At 32.7% G+C, this 21,397-nt stretch overlaps 2 protein-coding genes across 7 annotated transcripts in view; one reads left to right on the plus strand and one right to left on the minus strand.

Annotated features, from left to right (window-relative positions):
• SLC25A40 (solute carrier family 25 member 40) overlaps positions 1-11,287 on the plus strand; it is a 46,376-nt gene extending 35,089 nt beyond the window's left edge. For 2 of the 5 annotated variants that reach the window (XM_006925716.3, XM_015599827.2), the window contains exons 9-12: positions 1,758-1,867; positions 4,128-4,209; positions 8,557-8,637; positions 9,004-11,287. In XM_006925716.3, the coding sequence (XP_006925778.1) occupies positions 1,758-1,867; positions 4,128-4,209; positions 8,557-8,637; positions 9,004-9,116 (386 nt within the window). In that variant the 3' untranslated portion in view covers positions 9,117-11,287. Of the gene's footprint in view, positions 1-1,757; positions 1,868-4,127; positions 4,210-7,623; positions 8,528-8,556; positions 8,638-9,003 lie in introns of those variants that run through there. The other 3 variants (XM_015599829.2, XM_015599828.2, XM_025042186.1) reach the window with 3 other exon arrangements.
• A 650-nt stretch (positions 11,288-11,937) lies between these two features.
• The window catches only part of RUNDC3B (RUN domain containing 3B), a 127,294-nt gene continuing 117,834 nt past the window's right edge, over positions 11,938-21,397 (minus strand). For both annotated transcript variants that reach the window (XM_006925720.2, XM_006925718.3), the window contains 2 exons: positions 20,744-20,862; positions 11,938-14,385 (listed from right to left, as the gene is read on the minus strand). In XM_006925720.2, the coding sequence (XP_006925782.1) occupies positions 14,240-14,385; positions 20,744-20,862 (265 nt within the window). In that variant the 3' untranslated portion in view covers positions 11,938-14,239. The remainder of the gene's footprint in view (positions 14,386-20,743; positions 20,863-21,397) is intronic.

Below are 21,397 nucleotides of genomic sequence, written 5' to 3' on the forward strand. Positions count from 1 at the left end.
TGATTTTTAAAAATAGTTTATCATATATGTATTATTGCTAAACAGTGAATTATTTAGTTTTGTCGATTTTTGAGCTTATTTTACTAAAAAATCTTAAGATTCAGTCTTATTTTTATGTGTAACTGGTTTCTTCTTTTTTATCCTTGTTTATGTATGAGTTCACAAGTTAAGAATACTGTTGTCAATATTTAAGTCTCATAGTGTACATGTACAAGAATTTCTCCAATATTAGATTTGCTGGTTCACATAAATATATACATTTAAATTTTTATTAGATAACATCAAAATCTTTTCTGAAGTGATTGTGTGGATCTACACACCTACTAGCTTCTTGCTTCTTCACTTCATAGCCTCACCAGCACTTTTATTGTCACAGTTTATCTAGTAATTTAAAGTGGCTTTTTCACTTTAATTTTTATGATTATTAACGAGACTGGGCACTGTTTCATTGGCCATTCATTTATCTATAATTGACTTGGGTGTATGGACTGAAATAAGGATTCAGTTGCATTCTCATCCTTTCTCCCCGTGAATGGATAGTTATCCCAGCATCATTTATTGAATAACTATACTTTCTTCAGTGATTTGCATTGTCACCTCTGTCACATGAAGTTTTCATGTATGCATGGATCTGTTTCACTGGCTAATTTGTCTAACCCTGTGCTATTACCACAGTATTATCTAAATTACTAGTGCATTAGTAAAAAATCTTGATGTTGCCTTACTTTTTTCCCCTAAGAATGTTACATTTCTTTATTACACAACTCTAAAGTGTCTTAGTAAGGATTTAAAAATTTCTTCGTAAAGATTATATACAACCGTTTTTTGTTTTGTTTTGTTTTTTTAAGATTTATTTATAGGTACACCCACTCATCCTCAACTTTTGGTAGCTATGTTAAAATCTCTATCTTCGTGACTGGTGTTACAATCGATTTTTGTCTGCTAGCTTAAATTTAGCTACTTTTGAAATTCTTGTAAATTCTAATTTGTCTGCACATCTTTGGGGTTTTCTATACTGATAATATGTAAATTATAACTACTTTGTTTCTTCATTTTTAATTATTATAGCTTTTATTTTTTTCTATCTTACTGTGCTGCCTAGGACAGTTTTGAATAGTAGCAGTGGTGATGTTGCATCACTATTATTTTCCTCATTTTCAAGGAAATAGTTCTGTTGTTTCACTATTATTTTTCGGTATAGGTTCTCAATGCATATCCTTTATCAAGTTAAGTTTTCTTTCAACCCTAGTTTTCCAAGAAATTTATTTGCTCTAAATAAAAGTGTGTTCAATGAACTGCTTTTCCATCATTTTAGATGATCCTGTGGTTCTGTCAATGTGTATGGCATCTAACAGGCTTATTATATTTACATTACCTTTGCATTCCTTGTATAACCCAATTTAGTCATAGTGTTTGATCTTTTATGAAACACTTTTGTCTTCAGTTTTATTTAATTTTTATAGGATTTTACACCTATGTTCATGAATGAGATTTGCCTATACTTTTCCTTTCTCCTACTGTCTTTGTCAGGTTTTGGAATTAAAATCCAAACTTCACTGATGCCTAGTTTTTATAAGACTGCTAGAATATTACTGAGAATTTGGTTCCTTTTTTTTAAATCTCACCTAGTATGTGTCTGAACAGAAAGCAAGGTGCATAAAGGTCAGAATTTCTCTTTTCCTTTAATATATAACCTCCAAAATTTTCTTTAAAGTCTGCATTTCATTTCTAAATATGTTTTCATTCTCTTTTTATAGCAATGTACTGGTATAACTATGAAGTTTTAAAGAAATGGTTGTGTGAGAAATCTGGTTTATATGAACCTACATTTATGATCAACTTTACTTCAGGGGCATTGTCTGGTTCTGTAAGTTTATTCTTTTAATAAGCCAGAATAATGATAATCTTATTAAAGCAGAACAACATATAATATAGCATTTCATATCTGTTGAGAGCACTTTTGGGCTGCACTGCTTTAAAAATGTTCTATTTACTATCCTATATTGAGGAAGTAGATTATTAGCCATTTGAATATTTTAAAATGCACTTTGTGACTGTGTTTTTATTATGTTTAAAATACATTGTTATATTTCTGAACAACTTTTGGACCTGTTAGATAACTAGATTTATGATAATAGTAGTTTAAATAGTGTTTTATTTACAAAGTGTTTGGCAATTTGCTCATTTAATGCCAGTAAGTAATATTTAACAGAGTATCATCTCGTGTGTATAATTGGATTGAATAGAAGGAATTTCATCCTCTGCTGCTAATTCCTGTTTCTTTGGGAATATTTTGGCTAAATAATTCTTAATTTTAACAAAAGTTGCATGCAGAAGGTAGGAATCTCAACCATTTTGGGGTAGTAGAGCGTTTACCTTGTCCCACGCCTCCACATAACGAAAATATTCATAGCTAAGTTTTCAACTCAATATAGTGGATTTCCTTTATGCAGATTCACATCACCATGATCTTGGTCACAAAGAGTTTTCTTATACCAACATACTTACAAATGAATTTATGCTGACTTAGAGTGAGGTGCTGACGTACTGTAGCTGAATTAAGAGTGAAAGAGCATAGTGAGATGATGAAGATCTGAAAGAAAATATTGGAATAATTGTTATCAGATAAGAAAGCCACTGTGATTGAGTTGAAAACTTAGCTATGAATATTCATAGGTCTGAGATCTGTAAAATAGCATAATGTGGGTTGTAAACCTTTTGAAGCAAAAAAACAATTACTTTTTTTAAAGCAATTTCAGTAGTTACAATGCCAGCAAAATCTTCTCATTATCCATCTTATTGGTGAGGTGATTAAATATAACTTAATTTTATTTAAATTATATCTTCATCCAGCATGAATGAAGAACCAATACTGTGTATTTTTAGAAATTCATAATAATTAGAATTACGGCACCAATTCCATACTTGAAAATAAATGCGATGTCTAAATACAAGTTTAATAATGGCTTTAAAATGTCTTAGCAGCTTTCTAGCAATATGAAGGACAAGTTTTTCTATTTTACTAGTACTTTTTAACAGAAAATTTATTTTAAAACAATTTTAATGATCTAGAAAATATTGCTGCCTTTTGACTGTATTCAAATAAAAATTTGTCTCCGCAAAAGAAAAAGTGTGTCAGTGTGACAATGTCCTGGGTAGTCTAAACTGCATCATTTTAGAGTGTCAAAGAGCACTATTACCTTATTGCTTGCTACCTTTTCCTACTACATGCTACGTTTTGGAGATGGAGGAACAATAATTGATTTTATCTTGAAATCTTTGAAACATTTTATTTCAGGAACTTAAGTCAACATTATTGGGGTGAAATAAAAGTAATTTTAAGAGTCATTTATGAGCATATTAGCCAAATGTGAGTTGGGGAGCAAAAAAAAAAAAAAAAGGCTAGGTTTTATTACACATGGCTGTGATATTATCAAATATTATGAGACATTCTTAAGGGAATTTAATTAAAAAAACTTCTTTGCTTAATTTTGTCATGAAAATAATTGTTGACTTCATTTTGAGATAAGTTTTCAGAAATGTTATTTGTGAACTGTTGTAACTATTTGATAAATACATTGAAACCCATACAAAGGGTATATGTTCAAAGTGCATTTTATTTAAATTTAATTTTTTATTCTATAATTTTCTTAAACATTTGTTAGAAAATTTTAAGTGCTTGATAGATATTTGAGAATCTCTATTTTAAAATATGTATTGTGTTATACCTTCCGTAAGTGAATAATGGAACACACAGGAGAATCATACTGTGGAAACTGGTTTTGGAGTCAGAGAGGTCTAGTTGGAATTCTGACTCTGGCACTAGTAGTTGTGTGACCTCACAAAAGTACAGGAACTTTTTTGAGATTGTTTTACTTCTGAATTTTGGGAGAAATACATAAGATGTGTATGTATTTCTTTACATACTATATACTATATACTAAGATGTGTATCTGTTTTCTTTAGTAAAAGTTTCTCTTTAAATATATCTGGTTTTATTTTAACTTTCAGTTTAGTTATGATTTTCAGTATTATCCTGGTTAAGTAATGTGCTATTTGGAAGAATGTAAAAATATTTTGGGAAAAATTTAAAGGTAGATTTAAATTAATCAATTTTTTTTGGGTAGTTTGCAGCTGTTGCAACTTTACCATTTGATGTGGTAAAAACACAAAAGCAGACACAACTTTGGATGTACGAAAGTCATAAAAGTAAGTTTAATTAATTTAAAACATTTTCAAGCTGTTATGAAAATTTTTGTTTTTCTTTCCAGATACTGTTAGGAATATTTAAAATAAGGATAAGACTTTTTTTTTTTTCTGCCTGACTCTAACTGAAAGTAATACACTGTTAGAATGAAATACTCAGAAAAAAATACTCTAAAACCAAACAAAAATTTAAGAAATCTTAGTCTGTGTATTTTGCCTACCATCAGTTAAATCCCTTATCTCCTATATAGATTACATTATATGTTTTTTTCCCAAATCTAGACAAATTAGGGTGAAGTATATTAAATTACTGAGAAATCTTTTTCTCGTGGTGTGTTTTGTTTTGTTAATATGTGTAGAATTATTTATTCTTTCCTGATTATTTTTTAGCTTTTGTTTTTTTGGTGTGTTTTTTTTTTTTTTCTACCTATTATCCCATCTATTTTTACTTCTTTATAACCTGTAACTACTTCTAGAACTAAAGTGTACTTAGTTGCATATATTAGATCCCTTCGGTCATTATTATCTGTAGAAAGTATACAGTGAACCCATTGGAAATTATTTATTACAAAATTGTGTTATGTAAGCCTTGTGATTAGCCTATTATAATGTAAATAAATTGTTCTAACCCACCATTATATGGCATACAAAATAAAATAGGTATTCTCACGTTGAAAGAAACATTGATAACACACCTCTGAAAATGCGTCTGATTGATATTAGTGACAACTTTGTCCTTGACTAACAAAAGTCCTAGTCAGCTCTAATATTAGAAGTGAACTAAATCCTGAGAGGTAATCAAAGTTTATTATCAGGGTTCTCCAACTTAACTGTTTTAGGTATGAGCCTTCCAGCTGCCTAAGCCCTATCTCTTCTCCCTTGGGAGTTCAAAATTATTTTAATTTTTCCATCCAACTCATCTAAATTTCTGTTGCTCTGATAAATGAACTATTGAAAGTAGTAGAAATATTCTCTTTGGTATAACTTATCATAGATGATTGATGACTGGTAGTGGTGTCATTGTCGTCATCGTCATCATGGTGGTCATGGTAATGGCCATCGTGACGATGAGGGAAAGGTAGGAATCTCTACAGGTAAATTTTTCAGCACACTAAAGTTGGAGATCCACTTACCTAGGTAGATAATCATTGGCGTCACCTGCGGTGCTTTTTCCACTACACCAAAGGCCGAGCACCACCCTCAGTGGACTCTTATTTAATCTAAAGTGGGGCTCCAGCTTGTGTATTTTGAAAATGTACTCTAGGTGATTGATTGTACATCCTCATTTAGACTAGCACCAGGGAGCATCGTCTTTCATTAGCTCTCACTCTTACCTATCATTACTTTTTTTTCTCCATTTAAACCCAAAAGGAGAAACCTTAAATAAGCCTGGGGTCTTAATTTTCCATGGTCACTTTTACTTGTTATTCTGCTTCAGCTATGAACAATTTATATTTAGCAAGCTATGTTTCTGTTGAAAACTACACTTCTGATTTGAGTAATAAAAGCCCATATTTTTTCTCATTTTCATTGTACATTATTTGTCCCCAAGAAAGAAGTAAATCAGAAGCATCTTTCTCCATTCCAGATCTCAGCTATACCAAATCCTTTATTTCCAAGAAAAAAAAAAAAACCTATAGAATGATGATCAATTCCATTCATGAATAGGATCTCTGTATCAATGCACTTAAACCACTTCTCCCATCCTTCATTAGTCGACTGTGATTAAATGCCTACTTGGTATTGGGTACCATGCTGGCGTATACAGATAAATGAGGTAGAGGCATCTTAAGTCTTCAAAGAGCCCATAATCTAGTGGAGGAGAAGCACATTAGGATGTCGTAAGTGCCAGATCCTACAGTAGAGGTAACTTTTACCTCATTTATGAGTGCATTATTTATATTTAATTTCTTAAAATTTAATCTTCTGTTTCAGCTTTTTAAACCTGGCTCTGATCCACCTGTTTTCCACAGGTTAACTTTTTCTCTGAACATATTCAGTATTTTAAAATACTTCAACAGAAATTTTAAAAAATCATTTTTTAAAATAGTTATACTTGGTAAATAAACTTCTAAAAAATGCTCAACTTTAGTATTAATGAGGAAAATGGCAACCAGAACAGTAAAGGACATTATATGCTCTAGATTGTTGGGGAGGATGTGGAGCTGTGGGAACTTCCATGCTATGCAGGCGGGACTATAAATTTGGAAGAACTGTTGAGGAAATAATCTGGCAATATCAAGAAATACTTTTGAACAGACAATTCCACTCCTAGATATGTATCCTAGGGAAACACTTGGATTTCTACAGGATATTTGCTGAAGGGTTCTTAATTCCCAAAAGTTAGAAAGCACCTAAATGTCCCTTGGCAGGGAAATGAGTAAGTTGTATTAATCCATATAAAGTGATACCATACAGCAATTAAAATGAATAAAATGTAGCTACATTGTCAACATAGATAACCCTAAAGCACATTACAAGAATAAAAGTACGGTATGATACCATTTATATAAAGTTTAAGAGTATGAAAAAGCAAGTTTAGTTTACACATGTGTTCAGATGCAGTAAAAGTTTAAACACATGGCATGACAAAGATTAAAAAAAAGACAAGAGTGGTTACCTCTGAGGAGAGAGGAAGACTAAGCAGAAAGGAATATACAGGCGTCTTCCACTGTATCTAAAAGGTACAGTTGTTAGGATTTGATAAATTTGATAGTAAATGAGTATTTTATTGTTCACGCTTCAGATATTTAATAATGAAACAGTATGTTCTTATAATGTAAGAAGTTACTATTAATTACCTGTAAAACTAGCTATTTAATGTTGGAACTTTAGGCAGGAGACAATTTTAAGGGTCTGTTAGCACTCTGTCGTGACTTACCTTCAGTTATTAACTTTCTGTCCATTTTCTTTTACGGCTATTGAAATAGAGACCATTTGGGGCTTGAGTTCTACAAGATTAGAAATACCCAGCTATTTGGCTTCCTCTCTTTTACCAGTTGTTTCCAAAAGTTAAATGTAATTTGAACATAAAGTAGAAAGTTGCCAACTTGTAATATAATGTTTTTATCATTGACTTTTTTAAAAAAGTTAAATTTCATTCATAAATACTTTGTTCTTGATTTTAAAGTAACTATCCTTCCTATTGGGTTGCTATAGTTATTATACTACTTATATTGAAAGTATAGCTTCTTAAATCATAAGGCCTTGTTTATGTTCATAGAGAATCTGATATTTTATATAAATGAAACGAGATAATAAGCCCCAGTCCATTTAGTGGCAAAATTCTAAAGAGACATTTTTGAAAGATATTTGTCTCTTATCTTTCCTTTTTTTCCTAGGGATGCTTCATAATATGTCCTTTAATCTTTCTTAATGACTCAGAGATTCATCAGTGTACACATTAATTATTTGTAGGGTTTTGCAATGCAGCTCTCAGAAGCTAGTGAGGGTAATACAGGAGTATTTGCCCATCATCTAGCTGATCTCAAAGACTGAAATCTTCAGCATGTCAGCTGTCTCGGTGTTCACATGGTAGTATGCCTGCTTCTTAGCAGATATGTTATTGCATCTAGTAGTCTGTGGGCTAAGCCAACATCATTGGGTAAAATGAAGGTAAGTGAACTTTGTATATGAACAGCTCATTCATAAGCTTTATGTTTGAACTTTAGTGACATCTATTTTTGCTGGTTTTTTTCTTAACTAAATTAGTTTTTTCCCTATGTTCCGGACATTTGAGAGGTTGCAAATAAGTGAGATGTTACTGTTAGTTGAAGGATGAATTTGCCTTTTGGAGGAAACAGGGCTGATCTAATTTATTTCAAGACTGGCACATCTATACAGAAAGGTTTTAATAAAGCTGGACCTTACTAGAGAGATTGGGCCATTTTCCTCAGAATTTCTTTTTTAGAAAGAAAAAAAAAATTAATGTATGCAATACAAATTTAATGAAACATGATTATCAGGGCTTCTTTTTAGCTTTGGGAACCCCATGAAGATTTTTATCTATCTGTAAAATTTTTCATTATGAAAGTTTTTAAGACTTGGAAAAAAGTGTAAAGGATATCCACTTCCAAGCCTAAGAAACAAGCATCAGTTCAGGGGAAACCTTTGGCATATTCCTTGATTCCACCTAGTCCTTATACACCTTTAATCTTACAGTCTTTTTCTAATTTATTTTTAATGACCAACTATTAGAAGTATTTAAAATAGCTCTTTAAGCAAACAGATCTCTTATTATTATAATGAAATGATATACCCCCAAAGGCCATAAACACTATTTTATGTGTATTTGTATTAGAAATTAAGTGGTATTTTGTAATAGTATCATTTCTTTATTTTAACATTTAGTTTCTGTGCCTTTGCATATGTCAACCTGGGCTATAATGAAGAACATTGTTGTTAAGAATGGGTTTTCTGGACTATTTACAGGTAAAAATATTTGCTTTACCAAATTGTTGAATAAAATGATTACTTTTACTTTTAAGTCTATCACCTTCCTAAATTAACTTTCAGTTACTTCAGAAAGTTACTGAAAACATTCCACATCTTTGCTATAAATTTAAAAATGTTAAATAATAGATTTACTATCAATAAGATAAATTTCTATATAAAGTAACATGGAATTAAAGTGAGAAGGTTGGGAGTGAGTGTGGTTTGTTCTTTGACACCAGTTTATGGCAAATATTTGATATATCACTTTGTTTAATTTGATCATTTTTAGAATAAAACCAAATAAATTACATTTTAAAAAATAAGGTAAAATTTGTTCTTATGGTTTTTCTGTTTTCTTTTCAGGCCTAATTCCCCGTTTAGTTAAAATTGCTCCTGCTTGTGCCATTATGATCAGTACATATGAATTTGGAAAGGCTTTTTTCCAGGAACAAAATGCTCAAAAACAGAAATATTAGTGACGGTGTTTCAACTTGAAATAATAACCGTGGCCAAATAATAAGATGAAGACTCTTAGGCAAGAACTTTTTCACCATTATCTTAGAGTGATTTTATGTCTTTCTTTCCTATAATTTAAATGCATAGGAATTTGTACTTTGCCTCTAAATCATTATCCTAATTTTAAAATAAAGTTTGTTATCCTAATTTTTGAGATACTAAAAAGGATATCCCAGAAATTATAACCATTGAACGTTTTTATAAAGAAAAGAAAAATTAGCACCAGAAGTGGTAATTTCTGAGTTTCAATTATAGGTTGTGGTGTAACAATCTTATGTGGGAATGTGTCCAATACATCAAAATGTTTTGAATTAAGTGCTGAATTATGTACTGGGTCTAGAAGAAAAATGCCAAGTCTTTTATACACATTTAAATCATGCACATAGATATTTAAGCATTTCAGCAAAGTAGATAAATAGGAGGAAGTCTTTAAATAACATTTACCAAATATTACTTTTTTTAAACTTCAAAAATGCATTAGATTTTTTGTTTGAAGTCTTCACATATATTAGGATTTCTCCGATCAAAGATATGGCTGTTTTATCTTTATGAACCAAAATATAATTATTTGTGTGATGTGGATGCTGCTGTTTTTGATGACTAAAGACCCTGTATTCCCTACTGTTTCTGCAAGAGAGGGAAGTTGTACCGATTGTTTTAAATGTTCACTTCAGTCAAACTTGGGTGTGCAGTGGAAAACCACATTGTGTTTGGCATGGAAGGTACCCAGGTTTCAGCTGTGTTGTAATTTATGTATCACTGTGGTGTTCTCTAGGTCACTTCTGTTGCTTTCTTCTATCAAATTGGATATTAATACAATATCAGTCAAAAATTTCCAAAATTTTCCATGATGATATACATCTAACAGTATATTAGACCAAGAGACTAAACAGGCAGCAATTTCCTTGAAGAAATAGCTTTTGGTCACTGTAGGCCAGCAGTCTCCAAACTTTTTGGCACCAGGCACCAGTGCTCCTATGAGAATCTAATGCCTGATGATCTGAGGTGGAGCTGAGGCAGTGATGCTAGCACAGGGGAGCAGCTGCAAATACAGATGAAGCTTCACTTGCTTGCCTGCTCCTCACCTCCTGCTGTGAGGCCTGGATCTTAACAGGCCACAGACTCCAGGGTTGGGGGCCCCTACAGTGTAGGCTAATGCCTGAGTAATTTAACTTATCACTATAGGAATGAAATAAGAACATGATAGCAGGACAAGAAATGATATTTTTTATATTTGATTTGCTCAGGATATACATAAGAAAAAACACTTTATTATAGTTTGTGTATTTTATGAATGTGAAGCATTTTTTCCCTTAAAATAGGTAATATATTTAGGTAACAAATCTTCTATAGTATTGATAGAGGAATTTATTTGTATTATAGTAAAGTGTTAATGTTTCACCAGAAATAAGCTATGTAAGATTTGTATTTAACTTTTTGTTTTTATGCTGTTGATTTACTTTAAATTTGCAACATACATATCCATAAAAATATAGTTATATTAATTTACATTTTCATTATTTTGCTTTCTTAACATCACTGTACTTCTAGCTAAATAGTCACATAATGTGTGAACTTTTATCTTGAACACTGCTGTTTAACAGTATTAAACTTAATTTGGTTTTGCCATGCTTTTTGATTACTGATGGGTAGAAAAAGAGAATATTTAGATTTAAATCTATGTTCTCAAAAAGCAGTCACATATTTCAACTTACTATCACTTATAAATACCAGAAGGAAATTTTCCAACCCTATCCCCAATACTGACTGCACTTATGGAAAATTATCATTTATGACTAAAATAATTTAAATCTAATAATTCCCTAATAGTTTTTCTAACATACTTTACTTGCAGTGTATCTGGATGAAAAGAAGGATGAAAGAAAGCTTCAGCTCTTTCTATACTTAAGTGGTTAAAATAAGCATTAATACCTTGGTTAAAAAAATTAGCAACCAAGAAGGGTTTGTCTAGAAATTGTGTTCTTGGTAATGTTTCTGAAAGGAAAATTTCATTTTATTAATGGTAATTTTCTAACATGCATATTTATGTGCAAAATTTTTTAAGAAGAAATGTCTTATTGAAGTACTGTTTGCTACTCTTCATATAATACACATTTGACTTTTGAAAGGATACAGTGTTGAAATACTTTCCTTTTTCTGGGGCATAAATTCCAGAGATGTGGGAAAATTTAGTCTATCACTTTTGAATTTTTTTTTCCAAAATGAATTTTAAAAGAAACTATGGCTCTTATATTTTAATCTGTCATTCATCACTTGAGACCTTTTATGCGGTAGGCAGTATGAAAAGCACTGGAGATGAAGAACCATTACTGGCCCTAAGGAAGTTCAGAGCTATGATTGAAAGGGGAGCAATGCAAAAGCTCCACTAAGCTTGGGGGTGGAGAGGGTGTGCTCAGGAAATGCTCCTAAGATTAGGACAGGTGATCCAGTTAAATATACCTGGAGGTGGGCGTCTCTATCGGGCAGTGGGATATAGTCCCAGTGGCTTGAACAAAGAGCATACGACGTGCTTAGTGGGAGATCAGATGGGAAATGCAGTCAGCGGCACTGCCAGAACTACTTCTGTACTGTGCCAATGCGGTAGATGCTGTGTATTCTAAAACATGTCATGTTATTTAAAAAAATGTATTTAATATGATGTGAGTTGAAATAAAGATTTCTCAAACCATTTTCATATTAGTATTTTAGGTGTTTAAGTAATATACATTTACCACATTTGTTGAAACAAAAGTCCATGTAAAATTTATCAAGTAACTTTTCGTCAAGGATTAAATAAGACTACAGATTCATGGTACAAAATGTTTAATGTACGTGCAACAAGTATACATCAAGGCAACAAAATACACGTGGAAATATTAGCATGTAATTAAGCATTCTATTTTGGGGAGGGTCAGTGAACAGTAAACACCACCTAAAACTAAAGGTTGAGACATAAGTTGTTTCCTCATGCACACATTAACAAACTACCTCTGTAACTACTGTGAAAGGAACTGTGGAAACCTGAATTCACATTAGCAGATTAACTTTATACCAAGAGCTCCAAGAAAGGAGGAAAAGTCATGATCCTCAGATGTCATGTTTAAATCTGCATTTAGCAGCATGTTAAGATGCACAACTTACTGTATACATTAGATAAATCTGAAAAAGTTTATCAATTATGGAATCTTGAAATAACTGTTATAAAAATGTATGGAAAAATTTTAAGTGATTTTTTAAAATTAGTAAAGGATAATGTCAAGTTGAGAGTTAACCACGAATGATAAAGCATTTAAACATTCTGATAGTTCTTAGGAAAGCAGCAATAGTGCTTAAGGCTAGCCTAAAAGTTTTGAAGTTCCCCTCAACCAATTTCTCATTACCGCCTCCCAAGGTTTCCATTGTCCATATACCTTCGCTTTATCTCCCGTGCTGAGTAAAAACTGCTTTGGATACCTCACTCACAATGTGGTATACAGAATTAAGATATTAAAGGTACCATTTCAAGAATATTTGCATTTCTACAAGTAAAGCCTTAAGCTAAAAGAATAAAGCTCTGAGTAAGTTTTGGTACATCTAAGATAACTTATTTTAAGGGCTTCCAGGCCTCCTTTGTCCGTGAAATGACGTTGTTTGAACTGCCTTACAAATGAGACTAGCCTTGTTACTGTTACCTTAAATTCCAAATGATGAGAATTAAGTTCTAAAGATTGCAGAGAACCACCACACTCCTACATTTCTGATACAAAGAATGAATGTGATAAGTTCAGCACTTCTTGCCTCCTCTCAATAAAAACTGCATTAGGAGGAACATTCTTCCTATAGGTCAAAGCTACTAAGTTTGAATGTAATGTTTTATTAATAAAAACAGCACATGAAGTCTCCAATAAATATTGTAGCCTCTTAATGTAAACAATGTATAAAACTTCTTTGGCACAACTGATCATGTTTTCCTCATATTACTTACTATAGAAAATATACTTAATACATTTTCTCTTTCAATATGGTGGAATTTTTAGGGACAAAATGTATAGTTCCAGAAACATTTAAATATGGTTCATAGCTTTTTTAAAAAAGAAAACATTTTTAACCCGTAGAAGTGCAGAGATTTTTAACATGAGATTATGACATGATTAATGACAAGCTATAAAACATACATGATACAATGCATTGTTGCATACATGAGAGAAAAAATAGCACTGTATGCCAGACATTAAGTATGGTGATTACCCTACTGATCCTAATTTAAAAGCTTCTCAAATACTTACTGATCTTGACATCTTTCCTGATCAAACTTTTTTTAACATCTGTTCTACATTTTTTAATGTTTCCAATTTTATGGCATATTTGATCATGTTTTTAAATTGGTAAACCTTTTAAGAAAATTTTGAGAAAACAAGATATTTATTCAGTTTACTTAAATGGCCTGAAATACTGTAAAATACTTTCCCTATGACCCTAACAAATTTAGTAACTGCCTAAAGGCCCATTCCTATAAAATTTATAAAATGTTAAGGGAGATGTTGATACCAAATGATAATTGTTAAAGAACAACTGAATCGGCCACTGTGAAACTGCAGATGAGGACAGTCAGGACATTCTCATGTTAAAAACAAGGCTTTTAAACATTAGAACCTAGAAAGAAATTAATAAAAAGTGAAATTGGCAAGTCATTTTTAGAAATTTTAATCACTGCAGAAAAGAGTGAAAGAAAATAAGTCTCTGGAATAAACCTTGAACTATGTCTCTGGCAATTATGATATATTTAAACATTTGAAAATCAGGTGAATAAATATGTACAATTTGCAATGGATTATTGATTTAGAGGATCTTTGAAAGTTTTTTTTTTAAGCCTATTCATTTTAAACTTCCTCAGTGACAAATAGAATTTTAAAATGAAAAGTGGCAGGATCATTTTTTTTTCACTCAAAATTTTACTTGGAGTGGACTGAACTCTCTAATGTAAGCAATAAAATTCCAGACATGTGCCAGAACAATATAAAACTCCGAAGGTTCTCCCAGCAGTCAAACTTATATAAATAGAACATTTGCAACATAAAATTTTTTGGCTTTTACATAAAAATGTTCAGGATGGAGTTAGGCCTGGACTTGTCATCTCTGTTGTAGGACTTGCAAGATAGTCATTAGATTTTAGGCTTGTTAAAGATTTGTAACTTGCCACTGATGTTAGAGACCCACAGAGACCGAGTAATGAGGGAGTATCTTCTTTACCTGAAAATTAGGATAAAATAACATTTAATTTACTTTGAACAATGATACCAATAAGAAGCTAAACACTTCCTATTTTACCTAATATTGCATATTCTTGAATATTGTCATGTTAACAGTTACTAATACATATATACATGTACGTAAACACATGTAAAATAATGGATTAAAAAAATAAGTATATTAAAATCTGAGTTAATATTTTCAAAGCAATTAATTGACATGGGAGGAAGAACTTGTCAAAATTAACAAAACTTTCTAGGCCAGATGACTGGGAGAGTGATAGTTCCTAGCAGAAACAAATTAGCCATCAGGAGCAGAAAATGGGTTTTGTTTAATAGCAAGAAAGGTCAGTTTTATTTTAAGTGTATTGATATGGAATCTAAACTCCACAAGTCTTCAGATGGTGCTGCTACAAATGTTATTGTGAGAAGTCAATGGGCATCCTCTATGTGCAAGGCATTGTGATAAAAGATAATTTTTAAAACCACTTCTTGTCTATAGGGAATTTAGTATATGATGGAAACATATACAAACAAAATTATAATAATATGCAGTTAGTGTAAGTCAAGGGCATTATGTGAGAACTGTAAGTCAAGGGCATTATGGAGGCCTAGAGGGGAAGTATCCAAACCGAATCAGAAGGTATGGGTTAGGGGCAATTAGAGAAGTTTCAAGGGAGAAAATGACCACCGAACTGAATCCAGTGGGCATGCATACCCAAGGAGGCAGGAACCAGCAGAGGCTCTGCAGAGGACCAACATGGACAGAGGCACAGAGGGGAGAATTACCACCCAAGGTTCAGGGAGCTACAAGCAAGAAATGAGACTAGAGGGATGGATAAAGGCCACAGAAGACTTTAGAGTTCATGTTAAAGAGCCTGAAAATTGTAACCATTATAAGTTTGCAGTGTGACCTGAAATCAAGTCTTCTGAATTCAGAGACTATATTCTTGGTCATACTCATAGTAGGGAGCCACTGAGGCCTTTTTCATAAGGGGATTGCATGGTTGATTTGTATTTTAAGTACTTGAGGGCTCTGTGAAGCATGATTTGAGGGAAATAAAGTAGTGCTTGGTGAAGGCAAGATGTTAGGTGAGAAGAGCCATGAATGACTCAGTAGATTTTGAGAACTGGTAAGTGAGTGGCAAGATAACCAACTCTAAGAAAGAAAAGTTTGGGGTGGGAAGGAAAGTGTCAGTGAGGAACCAGAGAGGCAATAAATATGTATCCTAATTTTAAGGAATGCCTAAAAAGATTCTTTAGCTACTATCGAACCCATAAATATAAGGAAAATTATATTAAGCTGTTGTGCAAGGACTTTTTTGTGATCTATGGTCAAGAAAAGGGATGGTCATCATTTTGTGCAATAAAATTTTAAACTATTAGAACCAATGTGTGTTGAAGTTGTAGCTGGCCAAGAGGGAGTTGTGACATAGTTGTTTTTGCCTGTACATGCATGAACTTGATCACATGTGTTCACATAGGTATCACTGAGTTGCCTGTTTATATGCTGCTTAAAATGCTTTCAAAAACAGTACAAGATAATTTGCCCTTAAAAATAATAGTTGTTTGTTCATAGAAAAGCATGAGAAAAGCAGGATGTAAATTTCATATCACTGAAACAAATATTAACAAGAAATACTGCAGTTCATACCTATAAAACAAAACAAAGTGCTTGAGAACAAATTCATAAAAAAGGGGAAAACCCTGCAAGTAGATGAGGCTTGATGACATCTGCAAAGGATTGCTTATCACTTGCCAAGCACATAACTGAAGGCAGAAGAAAGTCCTCAGAATAGATCAAGTAAATTTTGAAGCAACAAGCAATTGGTGTGACTGATTCATGCATCATGCAGGATTTCTGTTAAGAGGTCAAACATCAATTTGTTACAGAACTGTTGCCTTTGATGAGAAGCTGTTAAACTTGCAAAACCATTTGATTTAACGAAGAAAATGAAACTATAAAGTAGGCAAATAGGAACATATCTGTGTAAAAATGTGCAGGATATTTGTTGGTAATTTGAAAGAAATCCCTACAACAGTGTAGTATTGTTTTAGGAAATGGTTCACTGTTGGCAGAGGGTGATATTGTGAGGAAAGGCATAGTCACTGACAATTTTGATTCACAAAAATGACTCAGAAAATATAGACTGAAGATGAAGTTCTTGACGATTCACTTTTTTTTTCCGTATTATAGGGAAGTAAAATTTTAAAATCTATGCATAACGTCTAAAGTAATTAACAATTATAAAAATAAGAAAATAACTCATTTATAATAGCATCTGAAAGAATAAAATACTCAGGAATATAACCAAAGTGCAAGAGTTACACACTGACAACCACAGAGTAACTGCTATATTTCCCCAATTGATCCCAACAGATTCAATATAATCCTCTTCAAAATTTTAATTCCCTGTTGTTTTTTTTTTTAAGAAATGACAAGCTGATTATAAAATTCATATGGAAATGCAAAGGACCTTAAATAGCCAAAATGATCTTAGAAAAGAACAAAGTTGTAAGACTCACACATCCTGACTTCAAAACTTAATTACAAAGCTACAGCAATCAAGACAGTGTGGTACTAGAGTAAAGATAATGTGGCATTGGCAGAGACATATAGACCAACAAAACAGTATTAAGAATCCAAAAATAAACCCACATATGTAATATATTTCAACAAGAGTTCTAGGACCACTCAATGGGGGAAAAGAAGTCTTTTCAACAAATCGTCCAGAATCAGCTGAATATCCACATGCCAAAGAATGAAATTGTACACTTAGCTCACCATATACAAAATACAAAAAACTAACTCCAAATAGATCAAAGACCTAAAAGATCTAAAACTATAACCTCTTGAAACAGGTGTAAATCTGCATGATTTTGGATTAGGCAATGATTTCTTAGATGTGACAACAAAAACAAAAGAAAAACTAGATAAACAGGACTTCATAAAAATTGAAAACTGAATCAACACTGGCAAAAAAGCGAAAAGAAAAATCCCTCAAAATACTTGCAAATCATAGATAAGGCTCTACTATCTAGAATATACATGTACATAAAGAACTATTACAACTCAACCATAAGAAGACAATGACATTTTTAAATGGTCAAAGGATTTGAGCGACATTTCTCTGAAGATGATATACAAATGGCCAATAAACACATGAAAAGATGCTCAACATTATTACTCATTAGGGCAGTGTAAATCAAAACCATGAAGTTCCACTTCAGACCCACTAGGATGGCTATAATAAAAGAATAACAAATATTCGTGAGGGTATGGAGAAACTGCAACCTACATTGGTGGTGGGATTGTAAAATGGTAGTCACTTTGAAAAACATTTTGGCAGTTCCTCAGATGGTTGAACATGATCTAACCAATTCCATTTCTAGTTATATCCCCAAGAGAAGTAAAACTGTGTGTTCACATAAGAATTTGTACATGAATGTTCATAGCAGCATTATTAATAGCACAAAAGTGGAAACAATCTAAGTAACTAATGAATGGCTAAATCAATTGCAGTATATCCAAACAGTGGGATATTATTTGGGCATAAAAGGGAATGAAGCACTTATATATGCTGTAACATGGGTGAACTGTGAAAACATTATGCTGAGTCAAAGAAGCCAGACAAAAAGGGCTACATATTGTATGATTTCATTATATGAATGTCTAGAATAGACAAATCCAAAAAGACAAAGTAGATTAGTAGTTACCAAGGGATGGAGTGGGGAGGAATTGGGGTTGACTGCTAATAAGTACAGGGCTTCTTTACTGGGTGATAGCAATGTTCTGGAATTAAGTAGTAGTGATTGTCATAATTATGTCATGTACCACACATGAATATTTCAGTCAGCGACAGGCTGCATGTACACCGGTGGTCTCATAAGATTATAATGAAGCTGAAAAAAACAATTCCTATAGCCTTTTGATGTCATAGCTATCATATCTCTTAGCACAAAGCATTACTTGTATAGTGATGCTGGTGTAAACCTGAGCTGCCAGTTCTATAAAAGTATATAGCACATACAATTATGTTCAGTACATGGAACTCAATGATAATAAACAGCAGTGTTACTGGCTTATGTATTTACTTTTCATTGTTATAAAGTATACTCTTTCTAGTTATAACAACAGCTGTAAAACAGTAGGCTGTATTACTCTGGCAGCAGCCTCATACATCTCATGTTTACTGTGTCTCTTGATTGTATCATTTTCTCTTGTGCTTGATTTAATCTGTTTTGGTTTTTAACATGCTGCACAGGCTTGTAGCCTAGAAGCAACGGGCTGTACCATGTAGCTTAGGTGTGTTGTAGGCTGCACCATCTAGGTTTGTGTAAGTGCACTCAATGATGCTCACTCGATGAAACTGCCTAACGACACATATCTCAGAGCGTATCCCCATTGTTAAGCAGTGCAAGACTATATACCAAACACCATTAAATTGCACACTTTAAAATGGTGAATTTTATGTTATGTGAATTACAGTTTGTTGGGTTTTTAAAAAATCTGTATAAGTCTATTTGAGCCAAACTGATGACATATGCTAGGAAGCAACATCTCAAATGTTCTTAAAACAAGTTATTTTTATTTTTAAATTAGATTTATTGGGGTGACATTCGTTAATAAAATCATGTAGATTTCAGGTGTACAATTCAGTAGTATGTCATTTGTATATTGCATTGTGCGTTCACCACCCAAAGTTAAATTTTCTCCTGTCACCATATATTTGACGCCTTTTACCCCTATTTACCTCGCCCCTCTTCCCTCTAGGAAGCACTAAACTGTTGTCCATGTCCATAAATCTCTGTTATGTTCATTTGCTGCTTTCAGTTTTGTATCCCACATTAAGTGAAATCATATAGCTTTCAACTTTTTCTGTGATTTATTTTGCTTAGGTCTAAAAGAGCTCTTAAAATAAATATGAAAAATGCTAAGAGATATGGAAATGCATTATAGTTTAATTGTTGGCATTTTCTTTTTCTTTTTCTGGGGTACATAAAATAATGGTGTATCCTAAGACCCAAGGCATGTTAGATTTGATGAAATACGGTAGCTACTAGTAGTTACTAGCATAGTACCTGTCATATGAGAGGTTTAATAAGTGCTCTTTGAAAAAAATGACAAGTTCTCACCCTTTTCTATCAACAATTATGGTGCTGTAATAAGTAGCTTGAATTTTATTATGATTGTCATTGAGAGCCATTGCAGGATTTTAAGTAGGGGTATAATACTTTCTGGTTTATGTTTTCAAAGATCGGTGATTGCTGTATGGAAAATGGACTATGAGGGGGCAAGAATGAGAGATGAAAGCCAATGAAAAAGCTGTGGCAGTAGTCCGTTCAACAGGCTTGCTCCAGGTGGCATAGACTAGGGTTACAGTAATGGAGATGATGATACATCAATGTATATAGCACATGTTGTATGAAGGCACTGACAGAACTTGCTAATAAACTGATAGGCAGTTGTAAGGGTAAAAAGTAGAATCTACGATAATGCCTATGGTGGTGCCATTTATTGCAATGGAGAAGACAAGGAAGAAATTGGAGGCATAGAAGAATGCAGGGTCCCCTGAGGTAAGAAACTGTCTCTCCCCAGCTCACACAGAGCGGCAGATGTAGAACTGGGCAGAAGGAGAGAGAAAAGATGTGAGCACCATATAATACAAACACTAGTCCAATCCAAAGGGCTAGAGTCACAGCTCTGACCTATGCTGGGGGCAGGAAAGAAAAGAACTTGGAACCAACTAAGCTACTGAAGTTTAAAAATGAATAGCTTGAGTCTTGAAAACTGAAATGCGATCATTGAAAGTGGCTTGGAAAGTTATGGAATTGGACCAAGATACTGTTCAGGAAGGTACAACTCAAGGGGAAACGTGGTTGATAGAGCACAGCTGAAAGCGGTAAATAGGAAAAAGAAAACTCTTAGGTTTATTCAAGTTTTTCTGAATACTCAATAGCAAGGTACCAAAAGTAACTCGAGAAGAGGAAGTGGTCAATTGGATCAAAAGCTGCTGAGGTGTTTAATAGAGAAGCTGGAGAACTGACTTTAGCAATCAATATGGCAGCGGTTAAATTGCTTTGATACATATCAATCATTTCATTAAACAGTAGAGACACAAAATCCATATTGGAGTGAGATGAAAGGAGTACAGGAAGTGAGGAAATAAAAAATTAGGCAGTCTTTCAAGGTTTGCCACAAACACAAGAAAAAAACAAGAACAGGCCATTTTTAATAATGGCAACTTCATCCTTAGCATGCTTCACAGAAATATCACTATTATTCTTCAGCAATCCTCAGCAACCAAAGTATAATAGTGCAGGAAAAAGTAATTTTCAAATAGAATTTTTTTCCTTACCTTCACTGATTGAATTTAATGTGTCTTGTTTTCCATCTCCTTGTGACTGACCTGGATCCAGTGAAGTCTGAGAAAGGCTAACTTCAGCTGATAACTGGTCAAGACTTTGATAACTTTTTCTGTAAAACAAGGGTATAATACTACTTGAATTTCTTCTCACACACACAAAAATAATTTCTAGAGATATTCTTTTCTGGTTTTCTTCAATTTATTGAGTATCTGATTAATTTCTCCCCAATTTTTCCTCTAAATTTTATCAAGGCTGCAATAGGATCTCCATTATACTTTACCTCAACCCTTTTAAATCTCTGTCTGTTTAATCCACTGAAAATGGAAAAGAAAACAATTTTTCAAACAAATTTAAATCCTTACACCAATTTCTGAGTATCCAGTTGGTTAGGAAATAGGGAATTCTGGTTATTAGTTGTCAAAAGAGCAGAAAAATCTACAGATTATACTTAACGCAGAATCAAAATTGACATTATCATAATCTAGTGTCTCCTAAGCACTTAAGAATTCGTCAATGCCTTGATATTTTACAAGTGGTTATTATAACAAATTATTATAAATTCCTGTAATTTAGAAACTTAAAAAAAGTGCTGTGTAATAAAATACCTGTTTTGTGTTAATATACCATTAAAATAATTAACCTCT

The sequence above is a fragment of the Pteropus alecto genome, unplaced genomic scaffold (genome assembly GCF_000325575.1).
Source record: "Pteropus alecto unplaced genomic scaffold, ASM32557v1 scaffold69, whole genome shotgun sequence".
NCBI classification, from domain to species: Eukaryota; Metazoa; Chordata; class Mammalia; order Chiroptera; family Pteropodidae; genus Pteropus; species Pteropus alecto.